Source organism: Corythoichthys intestinalis, chromosome 6 (genome assembly GCF_030265065.1).
Source record: "Corythoichthys intestinalis isolate RoL2023-P3 chromosome 6, ASM3026506v1, whole genome shotgun sequence".
NCBI lineage: Eukaryota > Metazoa > Chordata > Actinopteri > Syngnathiformes > Syngnathidae > Corythoichthys > Corythoichthys intestinalis.
Window position 1 is genome coordinate 53599468 of NC_080400.1, and position 12840 is coordinate 53612307.

Below are 12840 nucleotides of genomic sequence, written 5' to 3' on the forward strand. Positions count from 1 at the left end.
GAGTAAGATTAGTGTTTCTTCTTCACAAATCTACTAAAGAAAAAGTAAAAAAAAAATATTGTGTGGTAAAACTAATCTAAGAAGTATATTTTTCTGAAAAACTTACTCAAGCAAACTCCTTACTACCCACCTCTGCTGAAAACTTATGTAATCGTTAATGTTACAAGGAACGTGTTTTTCCCCCAAAATTATTTCACAGTATGAAAAACGACTACAATCTAAATAAGATTTTCTATATATATATATATATATTTTTTTTTTAGCTGTTTGACTTGCTTAATATCGATAACATGATTTATTGTGCCTGTCCAGCAACCTGAGGAAAACGGAAACTCGAAAGAACAAGCTTGAGAGCCTACTCAACTCTGTTGGAGACAGGGTTATTGAACTCAAAGAGAAGTATGAACCTCCTTTCAATTATGAATTTTCAAACTGAATTTCATTATAGCTTATGTTTTACTTAGAGTTGCTTAAGAACATGGCCAAATGTTTAAGCTGGATTGTGTGTGTGTGTGTGTGTGTGTGTGTGTGTGTGTGTGTGTGTGTGTGTGTGTGTGTGTGTGTGTGTGTGTGTGTGTGTGTGTGTGTGTGTGTGTGTGTGTGTGTGTGTGTGGGTTCATAACAGCCTGTTTGATTCTTCATACTTAGCTAAGCATTTGGAGAAGAAACCTTTCTGTTATAGCATTAAAGTAAATTAAATTCCTGTTTAGATTTAGTGTGGAAGAAAGAACATACAATTTCTGACTTCAACCTCATAGGACCTGAAAATGAGATTACATAGCAGGCACATAAAAAAACAGAAAAAAACATACAAATGTAGATTCTTGTTGTTGTTGAGATTTAGCTCAACCAATCTAGCCAACCAAAGTCAGAAGACTTTAATTTGATCATTTTAAATCAAACTACCAATAAAAAAATGTCATTGCATTGCAAGTTATTTGCAGAAGCTAACCGAGCTACTGCGGTTGCCATAATACGCCATATAATTTTTGCAATCTCACCTTGAGGAAATTGACTTTGACGACATCAGGAGCAACTGGCTGTTTAGCATGTTCCTCAAGGTTCAGTCATCACATTGCAAGATTTCCATTCTACACATCAGCCTGCCATCCTTGAACGAATTTGTTGTTACTTTCTGTTTACTGTCACTGCCCATTATTGTCATCAAGGATATAAACAATCAGGGCTGCCTGAAGGGCAGATCTATTCCCCCCTCTCTTAAAATGTACTGAACCGTGATTATTACAATCAGGTTAAAGGTCAATAAAATACTTCATATATCAAAATGACTTACCAATTCTCTTTTTTTTGCATTCGGTATATTTAGAATGTGCTTCCCAACAACATAAATGTGCCTTCCTCTTGATTTCGCTGTGAGATTGCAAACGCACAAAATATATTTGGTCAAAATGATAAGCAGAACAGAGAATGGGTGGATAGATTTGTCCTTGCCTCATCCTAAATAAATATGGCCACGTGTTAGTTATTAGTCAGCACCATTAACTGTCATTAATAGTAAATGTACATTTGCAACTTTTCTTTCAAATTGTTTAATCTTCTAAAAAAAAGAAAAAATAACAATATGCAAAATTAAAATCCAAAACAAGAACATTTCTGTTTGATGAAGAGGCGAACAGGAAAAGAATAGAGCAGACTAGACATTTTTAGACATAGTTCACATAATAAAAAAGCAGCCAAATTACATGTAACATAATTTTCGGACTATATGGCACACCTGACTATAAGACTCCACCCACCAAATTTGACACGAAAACGGCATTTGTTCATAGATAAGCCAAACCGGACCATAAGCCGCAGATATTAACCTGAAACATTTTATTTGACAGCGGCGTCATAAGACTGTCAAAAACCGTCATAATTATGAAATGACCCTGTCATGAGCATTACTCAGTGCTTATGATAGATGTCATTTAAGTGTCATCCGGCAAATGATCTCACTTTTGAATAAATGTAAGAGAACCGAGCTGGACATAAATGGAGTTAGTGACCAAATTTGCCAGATGACACCTATTGACATCTGTCATAAGCATTCATTAATGTCCATGACAGTGCCATGTCATAATTATGGCGGTCTTATGGCAGTCTTATGACGTCATAATGTTACCTATTAATCCAAATGAATCAACAAATAAGCAACACTGGACGATAAAATGCAGGATTCAAATGGGGGGGGGCAGCTTGTAGTCCGAAAATTACGGTAATTCGTTCATCTCCAGTTCCAATGATATTTGCAAATTATGAAAAGTAAATTACCATATTTTTTTTTTAATTACAAGCACCCGACTATAAGCTGCCACCCACCAAATTTGACATGAAACAAAAAAAAAAATTGTTCATAGAAAAGCCACACCGGATTATAAACCGCAGATGTCATCACTGCATTATGGGATATTTACACCAAAATATATTAACCAATACCACTTTATTTGACAGTGGCGTCATAAGACTGTCATAAAACCGTCACAATTATGACATGAGTACGAATGAATGATCATGACAGATGTCATTTAGTGTCATTCGGCAAATTTTCTCACTTTTGAATTGATGTAAACGATCCGAGCTGGACATAAATGGAGTTTGTGACAAAATTTGCTGAATGACACTTAATGACATCTGTCATAAGTATTTATTAATGCCCATGACAGTGTCATGTCCAATGTTCCCTCTAAGCTGCACGAGTGGGCAATTGCACACTGCTTGCATATACTCAGCACACAAGAAAATGTATGCAGCGGACAAAATAAAATTAAACAGAAACGTATTGTAGCGTCACAAGAACTACTGTGGGCGCCGCAGTGATGTGTCAGCGTGACACTATTGGTGCATTCGATACCGCAACGCGACACTCCTATTAATGCGTTCGATATGGCAACACGACACTTCTATTGGTGCATTCGATACGGCAGTGTGGCGTTCCCATTGGTGAATTACTATACCATGGTTATATATAGTTGTGATGTGTATTTGTATCTGGGTGGGTGCGGAGAAAAATAAAGAGTGAAAAGTCCGTAAGACTCCTCTGCTGATTTACGGAAGCAACATTCTGCTGCCAGTTTTTGCAAGCGTTAAAGTATTAACTAATATCTAATATGTGAAGTAATATTATATAATTAATTAGACCAATAAAAATGTTTTCTGTACTATTTTGCAACATAACTCAATGAGCAACAGCTGTCTAGCCAACAATACGATACAGTTCATTTCGTTACGCTACGCAGCCAGTCATAGCAGTGACAGTGTTGTGCATATGTGCCCTGCCCAAACGCTCCAATTTAGAGATGCAAATGCGAAAGCGATGGACAGCGATACTAATCTCATCAAGCCAAAGTAAAACAGAAATGTGGTTCTTTTAAGATGGAATGGTTAAGTTTTTTTTTTTTTTTTTTTTTTTAATTTATTTTTTTTTTTATTTTATTTTTTTTAAACCTGTCCTGTACGGATGCTTAGACACGGAGTAATAGAATCTTCAGTGTTCTGATTGTCTGAACAGCTTTAATATGGAAGTTTGATATACTCCCATTGTGGTTGTTCATTATGATTTATTTATTAACTTACCCATGCCACAACTGGACCTTACCCAGGCCAGAGCAGGACTTTTCCTATAAAAATTCCTATTCCTATTAAAGCAGGACTTTCACATATAACATAGTACGCATCTCATGAATAATGAGGTTTTTGTCTTTTTCATTTTAAGTCGGCCAAATCAGTTATATTAAAAGTCAACTCATAAAAATTCCTGCTGTAATTAATTCTTTCAATAAGCCATGGAACTTGCTATGATCCAATGTTTTCAACAGGCGTGATACTGGTGTGGCCACAGCGTACACATCTGATGTTGCTCACAGTGTGGTCAGGGACCTTGTGTGTCTGCTCAGATGGAAGAAAATTAAAAGTAACGTTGGTCATGCCATAATTATGACAGTCTTTTGATTCCTCTGTCAAATAAAGTGTTACGTATTAACCCAAATATATTAACAAATAATCCGCACTGGACTACAAGCTGCAGGTTTCAAAATGAGGGGGAAAATTAGTGCGTTACAGTCCGAAAATTACGGTAATTTTGTATGCATGTGATGATTGCATGCACTATTTGTGCAGTGCCGCACAGAATAAACACATTGCCAAACATCCGTTTTTGTTCCAAATATTTTGGCATACTTTTATTACATTGCAATTGCATTTAAGGACTTAAAAGACCTGGTGTCATCCTTTCTGGCAGGTTTCAGTGCCACACTGCAGAGGCAGCCAAGCTGGAGGCTGAGGTGGCAAAAGCTCAAGACACAATCAATGCTGCCCAGCAACTGATTTCCCAACTGGATGGAGAACACAAGCGGTGGAATACACAGGTTGCGTGAAGTATTGCTTCTACTATTGGTATAATGACCGTTTTATTGTAAAATTGAAGCACAAAATGCTCTGTGTTGACAAAGGGATGGGGCCTTGAAGTCTCGGGTCACTTATTTGGCTATTTAACTTCTTTCCACAGCATTTGTCCTTGTGTTAATTAAAACACTCAATCTCCTCCTGACACACAAACACACACATTCAATCACACTCTCACTTCCAGCATTCTTCATCATTTCCTCTAGAGAATCACTTTACTGTCTACTTGCATTTCATTTACCCTGACGCACACATATAGTGTATAATGCAAGTTTGCACTTACATCAATTCTTGACACTTTTAACACAAAATGGCAGCTTTGGTTAGCTTCAAGATACTGTAATGCATTTTAATTATATTGTCACGCTTCAGGGAACATCAGCAAGCTATATATGCATATTACATAAAGTTGACCAGCCACGTAATTGTGTAAAAATAGCACTTTAGCCAGCATTTAAGGCTTTATTATTAGAACATGATGATACAAACTTTAATCAAAGTATTAGATTACCATGAGAAATTTAAATTGTATTTTTAAATATTGCTGAGTCATGCACATTCATTACATTAGTTTATTAATATTATTGTTCCCATTTTTTCCCTTCTTTTTCTGCTCACTAGATGTTGGAGATAAAGAACGAGTTAGATACACTCCCTGTGAGGGCCATGCTTGCTGCAGCCTTCATCACATATTTGTCTGCAGCACCTGAAGATCGTCGTAGAAATTGTCTGGAAACCTGGATGGCTCGATCTGGACTTCAAAGTAAATGTGCTTTTGACAATCAACATTAGAAAACGAGACGAAAAAGTATTAGTACACTTGACCATTCCGGCTACATGACCTGAAAACAAAAACTTTTAAAGATCTTCATTCTTTTGGCAAAATTGAATTTCTTTGTGCATTGAGGCAGGTCATTTTTATGACAGAAAAATTACTGAAGATGTATTCATAAAGCTCCAGGCAACTGAGGTGCCTAGTTATGCTCTGATCAATGAGGCATTTCTAAGGTTTTGTCCATATTCAATATTTCCCAGCGCACCTATTTTACATTAGAAAGACATGGCACTGTTATGAATGTCAAGCTGTTGATGTGGATCCCAATCACAGACCCAGAGACCAGGAGTAGTGAATGTTTGTATTTAATAAGTGCAACAAAGGGAGCACGCCAAAAAATGTGAGTATAACAAAGTACAACTAAGGCAGCTGGCAGAAAAACGCGAGTATAACAAAGTACAACTAAGGGAGCACGCCAGAAAACGCAAATATAATAAAGTACGAAAATCTGACCACGAAGTCCAAAAGAGCACAAAAGTAAAAAAAGTTGAAACTACAACACAACTGTAGAAAAATCAGGAAGCACGAAGATGAGGCACACACAGCGGAAAGCAAGGCAAGTAGCAAGCAATCATCCAACACTTGCAGATGCTGATAGGCTTCCTTAAATATTAAGCGTTCCTAAAGCGCCACAGGTGTATCGCATGGCCACGCCCATCCAGTTCAATCAGGTGCTGAATGAAAAAAAAAGGAACTAAGGAACGCACACAAACATGAAAGGCACATCACCAAACAAAAGTGCTACAAAACGTATACTGTATGTTTGAAAAAAGCTGGGATCTCGTCTATTTGAAAAAAGCTGGGATCTCGTCTAATTCTTGCAGTTTTTTGTTGTTGTTGTTGAAGACTTAAGTCTTCAACAAGTAACTTTTGATATATGGCACATCAGTGGTTATAAACAGCTGCAATATGTAAAATATATTGTTTTTTTTCACAATAGAGCAGTCTTTCTCAAATAGTGGGGTGCGCCCTCCCTAGGGGGGTTAAAAGCAATGCCGGGGAGGCGCATGTGACCTCGGGGAACATACTTTTTTTGCCGAACTAGATAGTGTGTAATTACACATCCACTCAGTGAGTGGCAGTGGCACACTCATTTTCAGAAGGTGTGCAGTATTTTTAACCAAACAAGAGCACACAGCAAATAGCAGGAGATATGAACAGCTAAGACAAGGAAATATGATGTAGCGTTTGGCTTAACTTTTAATACAGTAGGAGACTAGGAAAGAACAGAATGTTTCCTTTGTCTAAAAATGTTGGCAGAGGACAGCATGAAGCCAAATCAATTTAGGCATCACTTAAAGACATTAGACTCTAATCATATTGATAAGCCACTTGATTTTTTTCAGCAAAAATATTGCCAGCTATCACCCTGCATTGTGTTACACCAGTAAACGAGCGAGCACTGTTAGCATCATTTAAGGTGGCATGCCAAGTTGCACATTACAAAATAACCCTACACCATAGCATTGGAGCTAACTGAATTTTTTTTTTTTTTTTAATTTAAAAAATTAATATAAAGTTAGTATAATAAAGTTATGCTTTATTATAAATTGATCTATATTACCCCAATATAAGTAATATAAGCCAATACTTTTTTCTTTCATTTTGAATCCTGCGGCTTGTAGTCCAGTGCAGCTTATTTGTCTATTTATTTAGGTAAACAGGTAACACATGCCTCCTAGCATGCATCGCAGCGCCACAGGTCTAAATAACAATCAAAATTCATGTTTTGTGCTAATTATTTATTCAGTTACTGTTCCAGTTGTTTCATTATTAGCTGGTTGTGGTATTCAGTAACACTTTATTTGACAGCTGCTTCATAAGACTGTCATAAGACCATTATAATAATGACATGACACGATCATAGGCATTACTCAATGCTTATGACAGATGTCAATTAGTGTCATCTGGCAAATTATTTCACTAACTCCATTTATATCCAGCTCGGATCTTTTACATCTATTCAAAAGTGATATTTTCCCAGATAACACTTAATGACATCTGTTACAAGCCGTCATTGATGCTTATGACAGTGTCATGTCATAATTATGATTGTCTAATGACAGTCTTATTGCGCCACTGTCAGATAAAGTGTTACCAAATACCATAACTAGCAATTAATGAAACAACTGTAAGAGTAACTGAAGAAATAATTAGCACAGAACATGAATTTTGATTGTTATCAATTTTTGTAGCACTGCAATGCATGCTGGGAGGCAGGTTGGACAACTACAGTGTTGACAGCAGGTGGCAGCAGAGGTTGACTGTCTCTCCAAAGGGAGCAGTGATTGCCAAATGATGCCGTTGTCAAAGAAAGTGTTACCGGTGTAAATATCCCATAATACTGTGTGGACAGCTGCGGCTTATCTATGAACAAATGCTGTTTTCATGTCACATTTGGCGGGTGGCGGCTTATAGTCAAGTGTGCCTAATAGTGCGACAATTACGGTACTTTTTTCTTTAACGTTAACAAAGACACAATTTTATGCAGAGGTGTACTTATCATGATTTTAAAGACAAATGAAACAATTGGCGACAGTGAGTTGGGGTCAGGGGGGTGGGAAACGTTTAAGTCCTCCGGGGTCATTTATGGATGTTTCTATGTCTAGAGTTTGACTTCAGGTCATTCCTGTCATTGGAGAGTGAACAGTTGATTTGGAAGAGTCAAGGGCTGCCGTCTGATGAACTCTCCATGGAGAACGCAATTGTAATATTACAGGTAAACTAATTGCTATTCTCATTTTTTTCTTGGTTTTTACTTTACTACTTTACTTTTCTATTACTGGTCTCTGTGGTCATGAATTAGCCTGCCTGTATCAGAATGCAATTTTATGGAATTACGTTATTTTGCCTTCCGTTCTTCATTCTATCTCTCATTTTCACCCCTTTTTTAAATCATCATTCAAAGTATCAAACAATTGCTTTGAGCGTGTTGTTATCATACGTACGTTTTTCATTATATGTGTGTGTGTGTTTTTGTTTCCTCCATTTCTGTCCTTTAGATCAGTGAACTTAAGTTACGGGTAAGGAGTTGCATCATCATAGCCCCAGTGTGTGCGTGTCCTTTGTGCTTCTGCCAAACACACGTCAATTACTACAATTCAAATATTACATTACAACCTAAGAACTTTGTGTTTACTTTTTGTGTCCCTGCATCATATAGCATATGAAAAGTGAAATAGTCCCAATAAAGTTTCTGCACAAACAGAAAAAGTACTTCAGTACATCGATGTACAGTATGCATTCAGTATGATAATGTACAGGTAAAAAATATTCAACTCCCACTATCTTGCAGTGTTGCAGCAAGTCTGACTTTTTTTTTTTTAAAACAGATCAAATAAGGACAAATGCAATTGTCAATTTTACAAGTTTTTATCTGATCTGATTATTAAGAAGATTAAAACAAATCTTATTACAACTCTATACTGGGAGTTATAGTGGGGTTGAATCATTTTGAATGCAACTGTATATGCTGACAGTAATATATATATAACGGAGAAACGATAAAAAGTGTAGCCCTTGGAATTAATTGTTTGCCTGTACAAGGGTAATGATGACCAATAGGTATTGCATAGAGAGGTCACTGACATTCACTTATGTGCACATCTCATTTCCTAGTGAACTACCACTAATCATCAATGAAATAATACTAAAATGACTAAACGTGTTCTGTTTTTTTTTTTTTCATTTTTTTCAGAGTGTAGCATGTCCTTTTCTCATTGATCCTTCTTCCCGAGCCACAGAGTGGCTCTGTACACATCTCAAACAAAACCGACTTGAGATTATCAACCAACAGGTAAATACATCCTAAAGGTAAAGCTCCTCTGCACTTAACTGTCAATGATGCATTCACACTCAATTTTAAGGGAATTCCAGAAACTTTATCATTGTTGTTTAGACTGAGATTTTTGACGAAGTATTAAATTACCCGTAACAATATATTTATCATATCTGCACATTTATGTGGTTAAAACTGAATAGTAACACTGTGAAAATACTAGAGCAGTGAACAACTAGACCCAACAAATACAGGACCTATCGCAAAACCATGCCCCCAAATCAGAAAAGTCGGACACCAGCCGGAGACTTGCATAGGAATGTATTGTGTGGTTGTGACTTAAAACATTTTTTTTCTAACTTTAAAATGGCAAAAACCCTATGGTTTAATGCTGTTTGTGGGGTAACTGTAATTCCGACACGTGGTACCCTGAAAGATTGAGGGGAGAATTTTTTGTGTGCCTTTTTCAAGCCTAAATGAAAGCTCGCCAAATTCAAGCTATGGAGGGTCACCACAGACACTTACGCTTGCTCAAAAGTACGATTAATGATCAATTTGTAAAAGAAATATTTTATAGCATGTAGTAGAAACGTAGACTTAACTATTATTGTTAGTTTGCTAACATTTGACTGCCTACTTGTTTACTAGCCTGTCACTACACAAATAGAATAAAACATAACTAATCCAAACTGTCAAGACCCCAACACGGAAAGTCCAAAGTAGACACCACAAACTCTCTATAAAGAAAGGAATACGTACTTACGTTTGGTCACGGATGCACACGAAGGATAGATCTCCTCACACACATCCTGACATATGGCTCCAGTCAAGTTGAGTGCACGCCGCTCTCTCACGGTTTTTTTCAAGCATTTATTTACGACATATTCATGTTGGTTACATGTATGTTTATGATGTAAGTTGGTTATTTAGCACCTCTAGACAGCCCCGGAGTGGCTAATCGGGAGGACCGGGACAAATCCCGGTGGGCTGGGCTGACATTTTGACTGGTCGTAGTATACATTTTTAATGAAGCTGTCAGTCAAACTTGTTAATAACGGCGTTAACGCAACCCCCTTTTGCGCAATAACATGTGGCCCTTCCAGCATCACGTAATGTGGAATTCATGACCCCACGACACGCTCCCAATGCCGCCAGCTGTGGGAGAGAGTATCATCCTGTAGACTTGATCCTGGCAAAACTTAATGTTGGGTTTTAATAGCCAAAATGGGGCATGTTGAAGTAGTGTGACGAGCGTGAACCCATCTGGCTGATTGGCGCGATGAACCTACAGGCGTTTTGGGCAGCTGTCGTGGCCGCCGAGACGCCCTATAGGCGGGCAAAAGCACACGGAGGCTCGGGGTGAAATTCCCTTGGCCGGCGAAATGTAACTTTGTCTTTTTTGACCAAATGTGGCACTCTTGACATTTATTACTGAAATGCACAGATACAGTAAACTGTGAATGGACGTGTAGAATGAAAGAATTTGAATGTTTTTGAGCACCACTAAAACCTCCACAGTGGAGGCTCAGGCACTTCGTGCTTCTGTCGCGGCCGCCCAAAGCTCACTATTTTTGGGAACAAAGACACAGAGGATTGGGGTGAAATCCACGTTCTCAGGCAAAACGTTACTTTGGCATTTTAACGCAAATCATGGCACTCTAAGGTGGATTGATGTGCGCAAACTCCCCTGAAATGCACAGATGTTCGAACTCTATAAGTGCCTTTGGGAGACAACTGTTTTGGTGAGTTCAATCATTTTATCTTTCACACTTAATTTTTTAAAATTGTAATTTTATGTCATAAATGATATGAAACCAATGATAACCAGTGATCTATTACATTAAAGTATATACAGTACGCCCCCCCAAAATTTGAATGTCAGGTAAAAGTTTAAGAAAAAAGATTCTACCAACAAAATTGTAAATGTCCATTTGCATGTATTGGCTCATCTCAAGCAGTTCCTCGTAGCTTTTCTGATTATGATTTTTTTCAGCTTTCAGCTTAGGTCATGATATACAACCCCTGGCAAAAAGTATGGAATCACCAGTCTCGGACGAGCACTCACTCAGACATTTTATCATGCAGAACAAACTCAGATAAAAAGCTTGAAAAAATAATGAATTAGTTCAAAAGTGCAACTCTTTAGCATTCAGAAACACTAAAAGAAATGAATAAAAACATTGTCTTGGTCAGTAAATGTTAATTTTATAAAGCAAGTGAAGTGCTGGGAAATATATATGGAATCACTCCATTCTGAGGGAAAAAATATGGAATCATGGGAAACAAACAGAGAAATAACAATCAAAACACATCTATTGTATTTAGTAGCACCACCTCTGGCTTTTATGACAGCTTGCAGTCTCTGAGGCATGGACTTGATGAGTATTCTTCATCAATTTGGTGCCAACTTTCTTGCAGTTGCCAGATCATCCTTGCAGGTCGAAGCCTTGTTGTGGATCTTTTTTTTTTTTCCAATTTCCACCACAGGTTTTCAATAGGGTTGAGATCTGGGCTATTTGCAGGCCATGGCATTGACTGGATGAGTCTTTCTCCAAGGAATGCTTTAACAGTTTTAGCTCTGTGGCATGATGCATTGTCATCTTGGAAAATGACATTTTTTCAATTGAATGGACAAGAAAGCTGTCTAAAATTTCAATGTGAAGTTGTGCATTTAATGAAAATTTAACCACAGCCATCTCCCCAGTGCCTTTGCCTGACATGCAGCCCTATATCATCAAGGACTGAGGGAATTTTGATGTCTTCTTCCGGCAGTCATCTTTTTAAATCTCACTGGAACAGCACCAAACAAAAGTTCCAGCATCATCACCTTGTCCAATGCAGATTCTTGACTATTGACACCTTGTCCAATGCAGATTCTTGACTCTTGACTCCCACGCCTCTGGGTAATATTGAGAATCCAACTGAATGTAAAAGACTACTTATTCATTGCCGCAACAGCTTCAGGAGCAAAATCTAACAGAACACTTGACATGACATTACTAAGTAGCTATTATTATAGCCAAATATATATTTGGCCTGCGGGATTTCTCGTTTTAAGTTGTATGTGGTAGGATTTCACCTCGATTATAGTCATGTTCTCATCTCTGTAGAGTTTAAAACCATTGACATACCGCTCCACCACATACTGCAACCCTCTCCGTCTGCTTCTGGATGAAATTTATTTTTCAAAAAATCCCCAAAACCTTTCATTTTTAAAAAAGAGGTCTTTTGCCAGGTGTGGAAGTGTAAATTCAGAAATTTGAACTCCTACCATCATCCATAAATCGTTTGTTCACTCAGTCATTGTCACTGAGAGAATTTGACTGAGCCATGTGAGTTTTTCAAGGGTGCAGAACTTTGCGATGGGTCCATCGTATGGTGGTAGGCAACCACTTTGTAATGCGCACGACTTCCCTCTCTGGGGCAGTACAAAACAAGACCTGGAATGTCAGTACAGTGGACCCTCATGATACGAGTTTAGTCCGTTTCATGACCAAGCTGATAACGTGAATGTGCTCATATCATGAATGGATTTTCTACATAAGAAGTAATTGAATTTTCATTCATGCGTGCAACATTTCCCACAACCCCCCAATGTCAAACCCATATAATCATTCATGGTATCATTTAGGCTAAATAATAATAGCACGTCACATGAGTGACATGACTAAACACTGCTACGATGCGTCCTAACTACACATACGATAGGAAAATGTCACATTGTGAACTTATGACGGAAATTATGGCGAATGTTCATCTCGTTCTCGTCTCGTCAGACAAAAATTGGCTTCCGTCTCATTATGTTTTTGTCTTCCAAGATAAG

At 37.7% G+C, this 12840-nt stretch overlaps 1 protein-coding gene across 1 annotated transcript in view; it reads left to right on the forward strand.

Annotated features, from left to right (window-relative positions):
• Window positions 1-12840, forward strand: part of dync2h1 (dynein cytoplasmic 2 heavy chain 1) — a 231897-nt gene that overhangs the window by 127684 nt on the left and 91373 nt on the right. Inside the window, exons 64-69 of the mRNA XM_057838672.1 lie at window positions 313-399; window positions 4241-4367; window positions 5026-5167; window positions 7849-7958; window positions 8242-8262; window positions 8937-9035. Of these exons, the coding sequence (XP_057694655.1) occupies window positions 313-399; window positions 4241-4367; window positions 5026-5167; window positions 7849-7958; window positions 8242-8262; window positions 8937-9035 (586 nt within the window). The remainder of the gene's footprint in view (window positions 1-312; window positions 400-4240; window positions 4368-5025; window positions 5168-7848; window positions 7959-8241; window positions 8263-8936; window positions 9036-12840) is intronic.